This window comes from Carica papaya, chromosome 3 (genome assembly GCF_054855325.1).
Source record: "Carica papaya isolate Zhongbai chromosome 3, ASM5485532v1, whole genome shotgun sequence".
NCBI classification, from domain to species: Eukaryota; Viridiplantae; Streptophyta; class Magnoliopsida; order Brassicales; family Caricaceae; genus Carica; species Carica papaya.
Window position 1 is genome coordinate 3826265 of NC_142311.1, and position 19736 is coordinate 3846000.

Here is a 19736-nt window from a genome sequence, read left to right on the forward strand (position 1 = left end):
TTTGTCTCTAAACTCTGCCTTTCCTTTTTTTTTTTTTTTGTGTGTAAATTTTCTCTTCTTATTCTCTTGACCGAAAAGCCATCAAAATGACTTTCGGGTATTGACTTTTCACCTGCTTTTCCTTAAGCTAACATCGTATGTCCTATCAACATCTTATTCATGTTATTTCTTGTTAATCTTCTTAATTGAACTTTAAGTTCTGATTCATGAGGGGGTTGTTCTTCATGCTCATTTGCTACAACATCTATTGCATGATCAAGCATGGACTCATCATCATTGCCTCTAGAAAGATCAACTTCCTATGCATCTCCATCATTTTGCCCAAAGGTGGAAAATTCTAAAGAAATATCTATAAGCTTTTCTTGAATATATTTAGGCTTTTCAAGTTCTTCAATGGTACGATCTTTAAAGAACACTACATTTTTGTTTCTAATGATCTTCTTTCAAACATGATCCTGTAGTCTATATTCATACTCTATGTTTATAACCAAGAAAAATATGAATACGAACAAAATGTCCTGCAACCATATTATTTGCATCTATTCATCAATATTAAAGAACACTACATCTATTCATCAATATTATCTGCACGAACACACGTATACTTCCTTCCTTTTTCTCTTTTGACACTTGTATGGAAGAATTTGAACACATCCAACACCTAATCTTTAGATTTTAAAGCAAAAGCTCATACTCTTATAGAGCGATTACCAACAAAACTAGTAAAGTATAAAGCACCACTAAATGTTTTATGACTCATAAAACAAACATTAATATGGACTAAATAAAAAACGTTAGATCTTCTAGATGAAAAAGTTATTTGGAATGCAACTTTATGTTGTTTGCCCACTAAACAATGAGTTCAAGATTTTAAATTTGTACTTGTAAATGGTAGGAATTTCTTCATAATGAGAATGCCAAGCCCTTTTTTACTGACATGACCAAATCTTCTATGTCATAATTCTGTTGAAGAATCTTCAACCAAATAACCTCTCCCTTGCATAACTTATCATGAGAGAAATATAGAGACACGCTTCTTCCTTTTTGCCAACACAATATTGCCCTTAGCAAACTTCCAAGTACCATGAATAAAGGAATTCAATCATCCTTCATCATCAAGTATGTTAATGACCATTAACTTCAGGCTCATCTTTGGAACATAGTCTCACCTTATTAAGCCACAATGTACACAATGTCAATTTTCACGCACACATTTCCAATGCTGACTACCTTAACTATTGTTTCATTTCTCATTATAACATTATTAAGATCACCAACTAGTTTAGGATGTGAAGAAAATCACATTGGGTAAAGACAGGAAATAAAGTTATAGAATCAACAACCCAAGATGAATCATGGGTTGTAAGTTATATTAGAGTACTTAACAAGTTTTGTTAGAATTATAATTAATATATTTTATTGGGTTTAGTTTGTAATATTATAACTATATGGTTTACTTTGTAATAATTAAAAGTTTTATTTCTCTCTCTATATAAATATCAAGATCCCAAAGTAATAAAGTAGAAGAAATTTTATTTTGCGAATATCTTTAGCATCGGTTCTCTCTCATTCTTGAACTACACTTTCAGATTTCTTACAACTTCATGTTTCTCTGAATCTTGTTAATTCTTCTGTTTCATGAGTTTTAGCATGGTATCAGAGCTATAAAGAGTTGATTCAAGCAACATCAAAAGTTTTTTTTTTTTATAAAAAAACCCTATATCCTTAATTTAGAATCTAGTCTTGTTAGTTCGTGACTTTCAGCAACAATTTTGTTGAAGTGTTATCAAATAAAATTCGAACTTAGAAACAATGGCTACAAACTTAGAATATTCGAAGATTGAAGAGATCCTTGCCAATCCTTTTTACCTCCATCGGAATGAAAGTCCAATGTTAATGCTTACTTCTTCGATCTTGACAAGTAATAATTTCTATTCCTGATCAAGATCGATGTATACGACATTAGTCATTAAAAACAAGTTCAAGTTCATCAGTGGTTCAATTCCTATTCCGAGCAAGGACGATCTAGTTTAGGGAGTATGGGAGTGTCACAACACTATTGTGCTAATATGGATCTTGAAGTCCTTATCACCTTCTATAGCTCAATCTATGCTTTCATTTGACAATGTGAAGGACCTTTAAAAGGATCTGCACGATCAGTCCGCTCAAGGAGATATGGTAAGAATTTTTAATCTCCAAGAGGAACTCTATACATTGAAGCAAAGTACACGTTCTATACAAGAATATTTTACTCAAATGAAAATTTTATGGGATGAGCATTATAGACCGATTCCTGCATATGATCCTTTGGTGTTGTAAAATATCAAGTTCTTTTAATGGAGCTAATACCTAGTCTTACCAAAGTGGTTAGTCTGGTTCTACAACATGAAAGCAGTTTAACTACTAGATCTACTATATAACAGGTTGAACTGAGTGCATTCTATGGAAATAAGCTCATTTAATTACAGAAAGGAAATAAAGTTTCACCTAATAGAGCCAATTCTAAGGGACCGACATGTACACACTGTGGTTTCTTAGGATATACGGTGGATAAATGCTATAAAAAATATGGTTATCTATCTAGTTATAGGAATAAACCAAGAAATATATCCAATGTTAATTAAGCTAGTGTTCAAATGGCAGAGATAGGTTCGAATGTGATCGCCTCTTAAATGAAGTTTAATTCTTTTTGTGTGGTAATTCAGAAGTTTTGCCTCCTACTTTACTAAAGAATAATATAATAAGATCTTGATATTGATTCAGCCATCAACATTTTCACAAACCATTCCTCATATTAATATAGTTTATACCAATTTCTAGCACATTCATGAACTAGATACTATTCATTCTTTCTTTTTCAATCCAATAAAGCCAAATGAGCGAATAATTGACTATGGGGCAACTAATTATATAGTTAGGTATAAGGAATTGTTTGTCACATATAGAGCAGTAAATAACTTATAGATAAAAATGTCAAACTCTCAAACTACTAAGGTCACTCATATAGGTGATGTACTATTTTACCTTTTCTTGTACTTAAAGATGCATTATTTTCTCCACAATTCTCTTTTAATCTTATGTCAGTGAGTTACTTGTTACAACACTCTAAATAATGTTTAACATTCAACAATGGTTATTGTACTATTTAGGATATGAGTTGCCAAAAGATGATTGGTATAACTAAAGAGAGGCATAGACTATATCACCTGAAACTACTAAGGACCAAAGATCTTTGTTTTGTAAATTTTATTATTAGATCAAATACTTTAGAGTCTTCTTAATTTGTCAATAATAAAAATCTTTGGCATTTCCGTATTGGTCATATTTTTTCGCTAAGACCTTAGACATTTTATGAGATTGAAAATTTTGTTTTTCCTTCTTCAAACATTGTATGTGACATATGTTACTTTACTAAACAAAAGAGACTTTCTTTTATAATCAATAAATCAACTAGTGTTTACTGTTTTGATCTTGTTCATATTGATATGTGGGGATTAGCCTCAATTCCTTCCTTATATGCTCACCACTATTTTTTTGCTATTTTGATGATAGGAGTAGGTATACGTGGTTGTTTTCTATGAAAACAAAATCTAAAATAAGGAAAATAGTGCATGACTTCTTTGCATATGTTAACAAGCAGTTCAATGCAAAGATTAAAATGGTTCGAATGGATAATGAGCAAGAAAATATTACATGGAAAAAGGTGTTTTACACCAAAAATTCTGTCCATACACACCACAATAAAACAGTATGGTGGAAAGAAAACACCAACATATAATGAATGTAGCAAGGGTTTTAAGATTTCAAGATGCTTTGCCTATGAAATTTTAGACTGATTATGTCATGTATGCCACGTATTTGATCAACCATATACCTTCCCCAATCATTAGCAATAAAACTCCATTTGGACTTTTGTTCGATACTCCTCCAACTCTAAAACATCTTAGAGTTTTTGGTTGTCTTTGCCATACCTCTATATTTGATCCTCATCGTTCTAAATTTGATCCTCGTGCATCCAAATGTCTATTTCTTGGATATCCATCTGAAATAAAAGATTATTGTGTTTATGATATTCAAACTCAAAGAATCTTCATTTTTAGAAATGTCAATTTTGTTGAGCATGTTTTTCCTCATGCATCCATGTCTTCAAATACTGAATGTTCTATGCTACCTTTCACTGATGATTTTGTGACATAATTTAATAATAACTTAATTAGGTCTTATAGATAGCAGGGTGATATAGTGCATGCCACCTCTAGCGCACCAGTTAATTATGGTAATCCTCCTTCACCTTCTCCTATTTCTAATTCTATTGCTAACCAAAATGTTGAACCAATATCTACAGAAACTAATTCTATTATTCATAATGATACTGTAAATCCACAGCCAACCAATAAGTCTATTAGGTCTGTAAAACAACCAGTTCGATTTCAAGATTACCATCTATATGGTTTAAAGCCCCAGGACAACTCCATTTCATGAACACCACATTATATTTTCCATGTACTATCATATGACAAAATTATCTCAAAATACAAACCATTTGTCTCATCTATCTCTAAAGATATTGAGCCTAAGACCTACAATCAAGCAATCCAATTTTTCCATTGGAAAGAGGCAATATTTGCTAAATTGAAAGCACTTGAAGAGAACTAAACTTGAAGCTTGGTTACCCTATCATTTGATAAAAGGCTCATCGGTTGTAAATGGGTTTACAAAACAATGAGAAAGATTGATAGGTCTATTGAGCGATAGAAAGCCAGATTAGTGCTAAAGGATATACGCCACAATATGGTATCGATTATTTGGACACCTTCTCTCATATTGCAAAGTTGACTACCGTCATAATTAGTTTAGCAGTGGCTGTAGCTAAAGGCTGGTTTTTGCACTAGCTGAATTTATATAATGCCTTTTTACATGGTGATCTGCATGAGGAGTTGTATATGACTCCTCCACCTAGTTTTCAAGTTTCTTATAAAATTCAAGTATGTAAACTGAGGAAAAGTTTGTATGGTTTAAAGTAAGCCAACTAACAATGACACTTTAAGCTTATAGATGCATTAAGAAGCTAAGCTTTTTTACAGGTTCATGCGGTGTAACACCCAAGAATTTATTATTATTATTATTATTATTATTTTATTGTATTATTTTTAATTAATTCTAAATAAATATAATTAAGTATTAATAGAATTTAATTTATTTTAAATTACTTTAATTTATTTTAAATAGAAATAATAATAAAAAAAACAATAAAAAGGGAAAAAAATTTCTTAAGGATTTAATTAAAAATAATTTTAGAAAAAAAGGGTGAAAATTTGGGTTATGGGGGTATTTTCGAAAAAAAAAAATGAAAATAGGGGGTCAAAATGCAGTTTAGAAAAATTGCGCCACGTCAGCTGTCCGGTTAGCAGCCCCAACCAACCAGAACGCGCCGCGTGGCAGAGACACTGATGCGGGAGGCCACGCAGAAGGGAGTCACGTGGGCGATCCGCGTGCGCGCGATCGAACAGCTGAGATCCGTTCCCGCGCGCACAGACGACCCAGATAAAAAACGCACACGAACGACCCAGATTGCACCTGCACGGACGGTCTAGATTGAATCGCGCACGGACAGCCCAGATTGTATTGTGATGAACGGCCCAGGTTCATTATTTTTTTAATCGCGATCGAACGACCCAGATTAAATCGCGATGGACGACTCATATTAAAAGCAGAAGGTTATAAATAATCTCATTCACACCCAAACTCTAACCCTAGTCGCCAGAGCCCTCGCCGGAGAAGACAGCCCAGCCGCCGAGGAGTTGACCGCCGCCACCAGCCGCCACACCGGAGCACTTTTCGACTGCCAAACGAGGTAAAAATTCTCCCCTCGGCTCAAAATTTGATTTTAAACCCACATGTGGCCAAATTGGAGCCAAAACACCGGCCAATTAGGCGAAAAATACCACCGAAGCCCAGTGGCGCCGCCGCGAGTTTTCTCAATTTTTGCCTCTGATGAGGCCCTTCCCGATTCCCCTTCGATGTAATTTTTACACCATTGTGACCATCGTTCATTCCTCTACAGGTTGACCGGAGCAAAATACCAAATCGCGACTCGAGCCAGAGGAGCCACCGCATCGGAGAGCCCCACCACCGGTAAGTTTCAGTTTTCGGTGTTTTTTCGGCCCACCAAGGGCCCTAGGGGTATTTTCTCAGAGGAACCAATACAAGTTTGGCCGAATTCAGCCAAAAATGGCCAGAAATAGCCAACCCGAGGCAGATCACCGCCGCTCGCGGGGGCGCCGTCACCGGAGCACGGCGAAGCCACCGTGCCGGAATTCTGAAATTGGCCGAATAGGGCTTGGGTATGATTTTTGAGTTATTTGGGACATGTGTAGGTAGCGTAAGCACGTTTTAGTTTTTGGAGAAAAATTCAGGGAACCTAGGGACTGCTTGTAGGCGCAGTGAAAATCCAGTTTTCGACTTCGAATCAGGTAAGGACCCCTCACCCTATTTCCTATCACGGGATTAGAGTCTAATAAATGATAAAACTGTATTTGTACGAATTAAATAGATATACATAATTATTACGGTTGCTAATGGAGCCCGAACTGGACATATTTCTCTGTCAGTTCCTGTTTGATTTATTTTACGGTCTAAATGCAGTACGATATGTGATTTATTTATTCTATAGTTTCGAATGCATGAATCACTGTTTACTTCATTATGACTTGATTTTGTGAATCCGATTATATGTTTGCCTTATTGGATGCTCGTTACTTGTTTAAGTATTCATGTTTATGTGAGAAACGGAAAACTAAGAAAAAAGTAGAAAAGATATTTGAATTGATAAATGGATAAGTTGACAACCTCACTAAATATCCTGAGAGATAGTGGACGGACTGGGTCCATAGGGAACCCTACCGGGAACGTTGTCTCATACCGAACTGGGTATGAAGACTTTAAATATTTTGGCGCTCATACTGAATGGGGTATGAGGATAGCCCGTTTCACCCTTATACCGGACGAGGTATTGAAGTTTATTATTTGACACCTATACTAAACGGGGTATGAGGACGGCTCTATAAATTAAATTTGTTAAGGGAATGGTTCACAGGTAGCGGGGACCCCTATGGATCCCCACGGATACTAGTAGGCTGATAAAAAGGGGACAACTGTTGTTTGATGATTAAAATATAATAGTATGACATGTACTATGTTGCAGATTATGTATGAATTTATGATATCTGTGATGTTATTGTTTACATAGGTTGTTTTTATAAATCCCACTGAGATAAGTGGATGGTAAATGGTTTGATTATTGATAAATAAATTTACTTAAAACTTGTGCTCCATTGGTTATTTTTGGTTTTCTACTAATCTTTACTTCTGTGACAATGATATAGTGTGATGTCTTTACTGGGCTAGTGTAGCTCATTCCTTACTTAACCATTTCAGATCAGGAGGACTTGGTTCCCGAGTCCGATCTACAAGAAGACGGCGAGTAGATGCCTAGATGTTTATTAGTTTCTTTTATAGTCTTTCATTTTTAGTATTTTCCTTTAGAGGACTTATTTCGGTATTGTTAGTACGTTTAAGTTATTGTGTAAGGGATATTAACCAGAACCTTTTATTTCGCTTCCGCACTTATATTCTTTATATACATTTTCTTTTTAAATTTCTGGGGTCGTTACATGCGGACTCATCATTATTTCTTAAATATAATGATTCTTCATTCATTACTTTGGTCACATAAATAGATGATGTGATTTTAACAAGTAATGATTTTTCTCAAATTCAATCAGTCAAGACATATTTGCATGATCAGTTTATAATCAAAGATCTTGGTGAATTGAGATTTTTCTTGGGCCTGGAGGTTGCTAGATCACATTCATATATTAATATGTCAGAGGAAATACACTTTAGATATGTTGAGAGACATTGGTTTTATTGGTTATAAGCTAAGCCCCACTCTGATTTCTTCATCTCTTAAACTTTCTTGGTAGGATGGGTCATCTGCAGTTGATGTCATTGAATATCGCCAATTATAAGGAAGTTGTTGTATCTTACAAATACTCGTTATGATATTTATTATGTTGTGTAATAGCTTTCTCAATTTTTAGATGCGCCTAATCAAGTGCATCTATAAGTCGCTCACCGGGTCTTAAGGTATCTCAAAGGTACACCTGGACAAGGGCTATTTCACCCAACAAGAATTCTTTACATTTCAAGGCTTTGAATGATTCCGACTGGGCATCTTGCATTGATTTTCAGCGATCTATCATTGATTTTTGCATTTTTCTTGGAGAGGCAACTGTTTCTTGAAAAACAAAAAAGTAGAATACTATCTTTAAGTCTTCTTCTGATGCAGAGTATAAGGCTTTGGCCACAGTCACATGTGAGTTGTAGTGGTTGAAGTACTTATTTAGTTATCTGCGTCTACCTTTTTATACAATAACTTTATATTGTGATAACTTGTTAGTTATAAAGATTTTTGAAAATCCTATTTTTCATTAAAGAACCAAGCATATAAAGATCAATTGTCATGTTGTTCGGAGAAAACTTTCAGAATGTGTTATTCATCTGCTCTCAGTTCCCTCATTCCACCAGCTGGCAGACTGTTTCACTAAGGTTTTAGTTGTGTCACCATTTTAAAATGCTATGTCCAAGATGGGTATACAAACCTTGTATACTCCGCCTTGAGGGTGGCTATTAGAGTACTTAATAAGTTTTGTTAGGATTATAATTAATCTTTTTTGTTAGGTTTAGTTTGTAAATACTATAACTATAGGGCTTATTTTTTAATAACTAAAAGTTTTGTTTCTCTCTGTATAAATAACGAGATCCCCAATTAATAAAGTAGAAGAAAATTCGTTATACAAATATCTTTAGCATCAGTTCTCTCATTCTCGAACTACAACTTCATGTTTCTCTGAATCTTGTTAATTCTTCTGTTTCATGAGCTTTAATAAGGTATACGTTGTTGTCCTTAAAAAAAACAAAAACATCACCATTAAGTACAATTGAAGTGGCCCTTTCTTCTTTCTTATATTCCATTTTTTCTTTTGTTTGTTCCCTTTTCCATTGCCTACAGAACCATTACACATGTTTGGGCTTACCATACTGATAAAAAGTAATTCCCTTTATCGACTTGGGTCTTAAATTTTGAAAGTGACTAGATTTACTTTTTCCTTGCATTTCTGTAAAAAAGAGCTTCTGTTGAGTTGAGGTTCCTTGTCCTTTTCTCCTAGTTTCTTCATTTGACAGACTTTTGCAACCAAATTTTTAGACAACTTGCCCTCATGAGTTGAATTGCTCAAAGCAACCACTAAAGTTTTCCAATTCATAGGAAAAGTACCCAAAAACAATTCGTTAGACAACACAATTTTCAGATTTTTTTTTTCCGGTTCATACTCTAACATGTTATTTCCATCCTTAAACTCCCAAGAAAGGTTTTATTTGTGGAGCTTTTCTCTCATACAAATTCTCTAATTTACTACATAAAGATTGTTTTCTCTTAAGTTATATGGTGATAAACGTTATTACTTATCTTTTGTTAGATTAAAGTAATAGTTTTCATCTATTTGTATTCTTCCTTTGTTGGTTTTATCTATTGGTTTTACACATTCACCCTCAATTGATCATATAGATTTTTACAAAACAAAAGAGCTTCCATCCTTGACTTTCATATGCAATAGTTCGATGAAGTTAATTTAAACACGGTACAACTACTAGAATTATCCATATTATTTTGCATGAGAGATATCCAAACAATAAACTTTTCGCTTATACCAATTGAAGAGAAAAAGAACACAAATACGATAATTTCCCAATTCAACAAGCACTACAAATTACTCTTTTTTTTTTTTTTTTCTCTTCTTGTGCAAAATAAAATTAGAAATTATAAGTTAACCAATCGAGAGAAAATAAATAAAATTATATCCACAAAATACCAAAACTTTCTAGGAAAAAAATTCTTTAAAATAAGAAGAAAAATTATAGGATCTAATCAAATCAAAACTTCCAATAAATTAAAGGGTGTATAAAGTGTCCTTTAATATCATTAGAGATAAATACCAAACAAGAATTCTATATTTCGCACAAAAGAAAATAAAAATTTCACCGAAAAATAATCGTCAACAAAAACACAAGAGAACGTGGAAAGATCTTCCCAAATGTGCATTCAAAAAAAATATACCAAATATTCAGCATCTGATATTGGCAAGAAAGTTTCTTCTTCTTTGGTCTTAAACCCCCAATTTTCCCTCTCTTTCCCTTTTTCAATTTTCTTTCTTATTCTTCTCTTACTTCCTTTCCCTTCTTTTTTTCTTCTCATTTATTTGTGGGTCGCACCCACTTAAGTGGCAGACACATCTTCATTGACAGAGTAGAACTAATTTTTGTTCGCATGTTTAGGAATAAGTTTCTTCCATTTCAATGAAGAAAATGAATTCTTCTGAGAATACTATAATGATTAGCTATACAAATATTAAATTGCAACACAATATCGTTGGAAAGAAGTCAACAATGTATCGTTTAGTATTATGTAGAAGAGAGTCAAGGGAACATGGCAATAAATGGAAGGTCAGCTAGATGGGCGTTAATGGAGGAAAACTACCGCGTATTGACCATCACCTCTCAGCTTCAAATAATTCCAGTACAATATTAATCAATGATGGTATAATTTTACATAATTAATCGTGTAATTTAATTTGATTTGATTTGATTTGGTAAATAAACATATTCAGATTCTGATATTGAATTAAACTCGGTCATGAATAGTAAAACTTAACAATAGATTGCATAGTTCAATTTGATTTATTGATTAATAAAAGTAAATTATCCAAATATTTTATCAAAATTTAATTCTTAAAAAGTAATTGAACCACTAATTTTAAAAATTTATTTTGTAATTTATAATGAATTATGCCCACACGTGATGATTATTATTATTTAAGAACGAACAAATTTCACATGTGGGAAACGGGTGATATTTACAGACTACCCGTATTCTGCAGATTATTATTTTTTTAATTTTCAAATTGTTTTATTTTACTCGTCCTGCTCAGATTTTCATACTGATACAGCAGATGCGAGAATTCATGGAGATCCAGAAGTGACACCTTCCCTGGTCTTATTATATATATACACGAGAGACATGCACTAACTAATATACCATTCATATTATAAAATTGTTTGTTTATCATCATAATTAATTATTCAATTAATTGCAATGACCGAGGATTGCATTTGAAAAAAGCAATTGTCCTTTTTTTTATAAAAAAAAAAAAAAAAAAAAAAAATTTCTGGGCATCTTAAAAAGCTAAGAAAGCTGCTTTGTTTGAACACCAAAATCTAATTTCCAGGGACTTTCCTGTTTCTATCTTCATTTCTCAGCAAGATGCGAACTGGTGAGTAAAGCCAATTTCTCTTCTTCTTCTTTCTCTTTGACTCAGTGCACATATACCTATAATAATGTATAGTAAATCATATTAAGGACCGAGTCTTTTTTTTTGTGCTCGTTTTTATTTATGGATCCATCAGATGGCCGAGTCATCTTCTTCACAAGACTTCTTGTTGGCTCTCTGGTGGCAATCGTTGCCGCCGCCGCTGTGAAATCTCGCTGTCGCCGGGGAAAATATTCGAAAATGTCGATGAAGAACCTGATGCCGGTGCTTGACAGGACGGAATCTGGGCGCGATGGGAACCTTGAGAAATTTTCCCATTATGTTGGTAAATCTAATCTACTATAAAATTCAAGCTTTTGGTTCTCTATCAGCTTTACTGTTCTCCGACAAATTTTCAAATATAGAGTTCATCTGCTTTCTCTGACAAGTTTGCTCTTGACAATTTTCTGAAAATTTTATTGTGGATCTATGGCAGCTAGGCAAATGGGGTTTGGGGATGCAAATGAATGTCCCCAGCTGTGCAAATTAGCTTATGATTACTTGAAGAAATCAGAAGGGTATGATGAAATGATATTTGAGTATTTGGCAAAGGAAGCAGATGCAGAATCTTTGTATGTGAAGCTTATGGGAGAATTTGAGAGTTGCATCTTGAGTTACTTCGCGTTTCACTGGACTCAAGCTTCTCATATGATCACTCAGGTTACTCTGCTTCTGTTAACATACATAGATACGCAGTTTAAGTTTTTATAACGCCCAATTCGATCTATCCTTTGGTTTACAGGTTTTGAGTGTTGAATCGGAGAAGAAAAAGAAGCTCAAGGACATGATCATGGCGGCTACCAGGTGAGTAACTGTGTTTTGTTTTGACTTTTTTGGATAAGTATTTTAGTTTAAAATTGGAATTTTAATTTATAAATTTGTGGATTTTTGTTACTTATCTAAATAAAATAATTTTACTTTACCCTGTTCTATTGTCCTACCGAATTGATGTTGAAATAAAATAACGAAGAGAAAAGAAAAAGAAAAAGTAAAAGAGAACATTCTGAAAAAATAAATAAAAAATTATATTAAATAGGGGATTTTTTTTTTTTAGAGGTTACCACGTAGCATGTTTAGAGGGAAAGAGACCTCTTTTATAATTTTATTATTTAAAGAAAAAAAAAAAGCCCATAAGATTAGGAATGAATTAAATATTATAATTTATGTCTAATTATTATATTTCCACTATCAACTTGTCCATAAATAATTATTTTAAATGCTCTCTTGGTCGCCATCTTCCATGTTAGTGTATTTTTTGGGAAAATTGTCTTACTGGAATTATGTAACTAAATTTAATTTTGATCAACTCAAATAATTTATTATAATTTTTTTAATCACTCTATACATACATAACAAATTATTGTTATTTATTTATTTTTCCAATTCAAACATCAAATAATATAGTTCAAAATTCATAAAACTTTTCAACCCAAGATGTGATAATTTGAATTCAAACTCAAATCACATCAAGCAAATGACTTTGAAATTCAAAACAACACGTGTGAGGGATATTGTTAATTATAAAAACAGAATTTAACTTTAAACATAATCTTATAATTGTTTTTTTTTTTTTTAAAAAAAACATTGTAATATTTGAAGTTCATAAAATGTAATGGACGGGAATGTAAAATTAAAACAGGAAACAGAGATTCGAGAAGGTGAGCAATGACTTGAAAGTTACAAGGGTATTTTCGACACTAGTGGAGGAGATGAAAGCCATTGGTCGCGACGGCGAAGGAAATTGCACCGATGTCATGATGCCGGTGGCTCATAGTCAGAGAAGTCCCGTTTTGCTCCTCATGGGCGGCGGCATGGGCGCTGGCAAGAGCACTGTTCTCAAGGACATCCTCAATGAGTAATAAATCTTTCTCTCTCTCTCTCTCTATATATATATACACACACACATATACGTACTTTTGATTAACAAAAATAATAAATTTCTAATGGGAGGAAAACATGGCAGGCCATTCTGGTCAGAAGCAGCTGCAAACGCAGTGGTTGTTGAAGCCGATGCGTTCAAAGAAACTGATGTTATCTACAGAGCTCTTAGCTCTCGCGGTCACCATAATGACATGCTTCAGACTGCTGAACTGGTAATTCATTACTTACATTTATATATACATATAAATTGATATGTATATATATTAGGATTTTACTATGTATTTAAAGTTGTTAGTTGTGCATTCGTAACGACTTTAATCTAACAGTCATGATATCTTAATCGTAGAATAAGAATATTTTCGTATTGAAATAGTGATGTTTTAATTATAAAGTAGTAATTGTTTAATTTTAATAATTATAAATTAGTGAATCAGTAGTTTTTTAATTAAAAGTTAAATTTTTATTGTAACATTTATTTAATATTTTCTATTTAAATTAATTAATTTCATTCACTCAGGTGCACCAGTCATCAACAGATGCAGCATCGTCACTGCTAGTGACCGCGCTGAATGAAGGGCGAGATGTTATAATGGATGGCACTTTATCATGGGAACCATTTGTGGAACAAACCATTGCCATGGCTAGAAACATTCACAAGTGTAGATACCGTATGGGGGTTGGCTACAAGGTTGAAGATGATGGTACCATTACTGAAAATTACTGGGAGCCTATTCCTCCAGATGAAGATGACCATGAACAAATACCCAACAGGAAACCATACAGGATAGAGATGGTCGGAGTGATTTGTGATACTTACCTTGCAGTAGTTAGAGGCATCAGGTACATCTTCCTTTTCTTCTCCTTTCTTTTCTTCTTTATTTTCTGCCATTTCATGATACAATTACGTAAGTTATAATACAATTTCTTAATGAATACACATCATACACATATACAGAAAAAAAGTATTAGCATTTTAGATTTTTACCCAAATCTTTTTTTTACCAGACGAGCTATAATGGTAAGAAGAGCAGTGAGAGTAAATTCACAGCTGAAATCCCACAAGAGATTTGCAACTGCATTTCCGAAATACTGCAAGCTGGTAGACAATGCAAGACTCTACTGCACCAACGCTGTTCGCGGCCCTCCTAAGGTACGTAAATTTTTTGAGAGTATAAATTAATTAATTTAATAAATTATAATTATCGTGAATAATAATTTTTGATATGTAAGTAACATATAACATTAAGTATTGGAGATTAGTAATGATTAAAACTGGAAGTAACATGGAAGGATGGAGAAAGTAAGCTACTGGTAGAGCCAAATGAAATCAAATGTTTGAAAGAAGTTAGCGAGATCGAGCCAGATGCAGAATCCATATACCAGCTGCACAAAGACCCAACTGTTCTATACCGGCCAGGATCTGTTTGGAACGACGTCGTTTTGTCTCCTTCCAGGTTCACCATTCAACGAGAGCTGAGACTAGCCATTCAAAGAATTGAAAAAACACTCATCCAATGATAAAGATTTGGAGGAGGGGAAGGAAAAACCTTGATAAGTGTGAATGGTGTGGTGTCTCTGTAATTTTTATATTGAGATTTGGAGGAAAAAAATAAAAATAATTTTTTATTTTTATATTTTTTTGGTGGGTTCAGTTTATGCCCATACTTCCTTTCATTTCCATGCAATTTCTCACTGGTAAAATAAGAAATAAGAAATAAAAATAAAAAAAAAAGAAACCCAAGCTGAATTTAAAGAAAATGGGAAGACAATTCGACTAACATGGCAAAGAATTCCAGAGGAGAAAGAAAAAGAAGATTTGTGGAGAGAATGAAAATAAATAATTTAATATTAAAATTTTGTAAGTAAATTAGTTTTTGAATTAATCGTGATAAGTTATTATTCTTAATTAACAGGGTACAGTGGTAACTCTAGCGTTATGTGATTGCACGACACGTCAAAATGGACCCAAAAAAAAAAATTAATAGGGGAGGATTTTATTGTGTAAAAATTAATAGAGAGATTTTTTTTTTTATATTTTGCCAAATGTTTTTTCTGAAATTTACCTTAGATTAAAATTTTAATTTATCGATTTGTTTTCCAGGTTAATAAAAAAAAATGAAAAAAGTTAAAAGCATTTTTATTATTGTTACCGTATTATTATTATATATTACAACTATTATTATTGTTATTTAGAGAAAGACATAAAGAGGGAGAGAGGGGGGGGAACCAAACAGAAACGACGCCGTCTAACCCAGCAGAGTAATAGAAAATGGTAGGCCTAAGCCGTCTAGCCCATGCTGAAAGTCGGCCCAATGTACTGAGGCCAGAATTGTCAAACGATGCCGTTTTGGTTTACTGCAAACCTGAGACGGGACCTTATGTATATATAAACGCACGCGTTCTACCACTCTTATCTTCTAATACCGAAAACCCTAGTAGCCGCCGGCCGATCTGTGCTCTGTTCAGCAGGTTTTTTCACTCGGAATTTCAACATGGCGAGTACCAGTTCCTCACTCCGTACTAGTTTAATTCTGATTTGCCGTTCCTGTATAACGTTTTTGTGCTTTTTTTTTTTTTGTGCATGTACAGGCGGATGTAGAGGCAGAGGTCGCAACAGGACAGCCGAAGAAGAGAACATTCAGGAAGTTCAGCTTCAGGGGCGTCGATTTGGATGCTCTTCTTGACATGTCGACTGATGAGCTTGTCAAGCTCTTCCACGCCCGGGCTCGGAGAAGGTGAATCCGTGCACACTTGCGCCGACACACACACACACACACACAATATGTGATTGATTTGTTTCGTTTGGTTGTGCTTTCACAGGTTCCAGAGAGGGCTTAAAAGGAAGCCGATGGCTTTGATCAAGAAGCTGCGTAAGGCGGTAATATAATTGGTTTATCAATTCCCTGTCTTTTCTTTCTTGGAACAATGCGTTATTTTTTAGAGCTTTGGATGTTACAAATGATGCGTTGTTGATTGTCCTTATTGATTGCGGGTTTTAGGGAATTAGTGAAGAGTTAGGGAACTTCTCTTTTTTATACTCTAAAAATTGAGAGTTCATATGATTTGGATTTGTTTGGTTTCTCGCTGGTTGAAAATAGATAAATGATGTCGTGGAACTGTTTTCTTGTTTACAAAATTGTCCATTGAATCATGCACGAGGGTTTAATATGTTCATCAATGAAATAGATCTGTATGGCGTCATGGATTGATGAACTTTTATCATTTCGCCAGGGCAAATAGAAAATTAGATCTCTTTGCAAGTATAGTTCCAATATGCTTTAGGGCGTCAATATTTAGATCTATTCGCTTATATCCTAAATTCATATAATCCTCCATTGTTTGATGTGGGAGGTATCTTCTGTATGGTAATCGGTATTATATTATTGTCTGAAAAAATTAAATTGAATCTTTTTGGAAATTTAGTTCAGTGATACGCTTTAGGGTGTCAATGTTTGGATAGATCTCTTATAATTTAAATTAATATGATGGTCCCTCTATGTTTTATGTAGGAGGTATCTTCTGTATGGTAACCAAGATTCAATTGTTTGTTTCACATTATGGTTTGACCTTCTAGCATTGTGTTTCCTGACAATGAATCCTGCTTGCAATTATATATTATATGTTTGGGAGTCCGATAAAGTGGCTGGACTTCTTGCTTAAGTGTGAGGCTGATTCTAGCTTGATGATTAGTAAATGGTAGAAGATGAAAACATGTCAATGAGATCTTTACCAGGTCCATGCTTCATACTTTTAATTATCTAATAGTTCAGGACTGGGGCTGGGAGCGATTGAATTTGGGATGCATGAGCAGTGATTGTTTGTTAGTCACGGAATTATCAGACACTATTTTTCATGGTTTCCAAAGCTCAAATCTCTCTTTGTATTTTGGGGTTTCCCGTCAATTTTGAAAGTGAAATAGGGGTTTATGACAAAGTCTGGCTTTTCTTGTTCTGAATATCATAATGGCATTAATATATTGTTTTGTATGTGTTTAATATATGATGTAAGATAGTTTGGTGATAGTGCTGCAGGGAAGCATGAAATTGATTTTTTTCTGCAAGGGCTAGTTTTTAATAATTGCTTTTCTTGTCTTGTATCAGAAAAGGGAGGCTCCACCAGGTGAGAAGCCCGAACCAGTTCGCACTCACCTTAGAAATATGATCATTGTCCCTGAAATGATTGGAAGCATTATTGGAGTGTACAATGGTAAGACCTTTAATCAGGTGGAAATCAAACCTGAAATGATTGGGCATTACTTGGCTGAGTTTTCCATTTCATACAAGCCAGTCAAGCACGGTAGACCTGGTATTGGTGCTACCCATTCATCAAGGTTTATTCCTCTTAAATGAGGTCTTCATCAGAGCCCTAGGTACTCAGTTGGGATTCTATGCTATAAGGATGTCTTTTTGTTAATTTCTTTTTGCCTTTGATGCTTTAAGTACTTGATGAGTTGATTATTCAGAAATGAAACATTTTGTTTTGGATTTGGATCCTAGATTTTAAACTTTAATCTATATTTTGTGGCCTCTAAAGTTTCGGTTGTTTTTTACCCTCTGCGTAAGAGTGGAGTCTCAGACTGCTGAATGTTAGAACTCTTATATTGTTGGAAAATATTCGTGTAGAGCTTTCACGATTTCGAGTTGGTAAAAATGCATAATCACAGTTTATGGGTGTGAATGGACATTAATTGGTGCTCGTCTTTATGTTAAAGCTAAGATTTAGGAATGCAATGGGATTTTGATGTTAAATAATTTTGAAGGAATGTTTTAAAAATATATTTAGAGAAGGGTTTTTTCTTTTCGAAATGGGGTTGAGATGGTATCCGTATTGTATTTGTTTTTAGTTATCTATATGAGTCACTTTGGTTAATGTATTGGTATTTCAGATAATTTCTTTCTCTGTTTTTTAATTCATGTATTATGTCTTGTTCAATGTGGTGTCTAACATGTAGGTCTAGACTGCTAGGTAAAGATAACATGGGAAGGGCATTCTTTTAGAATGAAAAATTAAATGTTTAATCACAATTACCAGAAACGATATAGTTTGTGTTTTCACTTGGAAGGTGAGTACAACCTTAAAGCGTTTAAATTACAGAGAAGATCTGTCTGCATTGAGAAACCGAAATTCTAGTAATTATTCTAATTTTTATTGTCTCTTCACTCAATCACTATCATCTCAACTAAATGAAATAACATGCATCTCCGTGATTTAAATGAAAAATTCATAACAAAAATATATACAACACCACTAATGGTGCGGCTGTACTAGAAGTCGCCACTAGGCTGCTAGTGCAAAAGGAGCAACGAAGCAAAAGCAGAAGTTACTGACGAGACCAACGGTAGAAGATAGGGCGTCAACATCGACACTTGATAAGAGTGTCGAACGAGTGAGAGGCAAGGATAGAGACCCACAACTATACAAGCGAAAGAACAGAGAAGGGTTGGGGGCATTCGATTTTTCAGTTCAGATTGGAATTTGCACACTTTGTAAGGCGGAGGATGTTCACATCTATGACTATATATTTAGGTTCTGAAATTGTTGTCGAAACTTGGATCATGGGCTCAATACACTCGCTTACACATCCTTAAAAAGTGTAGGTCGGCTACCGGGCTTGAGCAGGTCAATGGGCCAATAAACAAATCTACATGCAAAGTCCTATTCAATAACACAGCAGTCTCCTCCAAATGAAGGCATCATTAAATACATTAAGTGTCTCTCTAACTAAATCGTGAATAAAATTATTTCACCTTCTTGAAATTTAAAAAAAAGAAAAAAACTAATCAAGAATCACCCTCCACAATAATATGTGAGATGCTCATATATGATCCCACTTTTAGACCATGAATTAAAATCATAAGTCAACAATAGAATTTAGAACTCGCCTCATTCTTGCAAACGTCATCCAACCAAATAAGTCCCTATTGACTAACCAATAAAAACTTAACATGAGTTTATTTTTATAAATTTCAACTATCAAGGAAATCCAAGCAAGATATATTAATCTTTTTGTTGACTAAAATTCTCCTCAAACACCAGATATGTAAGTTGTCAAAGTTATATAACTCATTTAATTTCCATTTCAATTGAGAGAAGAGAAAACTTTTCATAAATCATTAAACTATATGTTCTTATGGATCCAAGAACTCCTCGCCTATTAACTTTTTTAAATTAATCAGAAATCATTCCTTTTAAAGTTTATTAGCCAAAGCGAAAATAGAAACCAACCGACCACGAGAAAACAAAGATTGGAAGTCATTAAAAATGTGCAAAAGACTAAATTTCTAAACCTCGAAAGTATAAGAACAAGATTGAGGATGGTAGTTTATTTTCTCCTCATGTTTCTTGTACATAAGATATTCTCATCAATATTTGAGCTTTTTAAAATTAGATCATACCTATTAGCAAAATATCTTTGCTTATCTCTAAAGA

The 19736-nt window shown here is 33.8% G+C and overlaps 2 protein-coding genes across 2 annotated transcripts; both read left to right on the forward strand.

Annotated features, from left to right (window-relative positions):
- Positions 1-11162: 11162 nt before the first annotated feature.
- Positions 11163-14941, forward strand: LOC110814076 (P-loop containing nucleoside triphosphate hydrolases superfamily protein). Its single transcript, XM_022041408.2, has 9 exons — positions 11163-11390; positions 11524-11712; positions 11863-12086; positions 12169-12230; positions 13066-13281; positions 13390-13519; positions 13825-14147; positions 14313-14457; positions 14598-14941. The coding sequence occupies exons 1-9, from the start codon at positions 11381-11383 to the stop codon at positions 14823-14825; spliced, it is 1527 nt and encodes a 508-aa protein (XP_021897100.1). The 5' UTR covers positions 11163-11380; the 3' UTR covers positions 14826-14941.
- Positions 14942-15646: 705 nt separating this feature from the next.
- On the forward strand, positions 15647-17839 carry LOC110814112 (Ribosomal protein S19 family protein). The gene is made up of 4 exons (XM_022041467.2): positions 15647-15802; positions 15897-16042; positions 16128-16185; positions 17408-17839. The coding sequence occupies exons 1-4, from the start codon at positions 15800-15802 to the stop codon at positions 17654-17656; spliced, it is 456 nt and encodes a 151-aa protein (XP_021897159.1). The 5' UTR covers positions 15647-15799; the 3' UTR covers positions 17657-17839.
- Positions 17840-19736: the final 1897 nt, after the last annotated feature.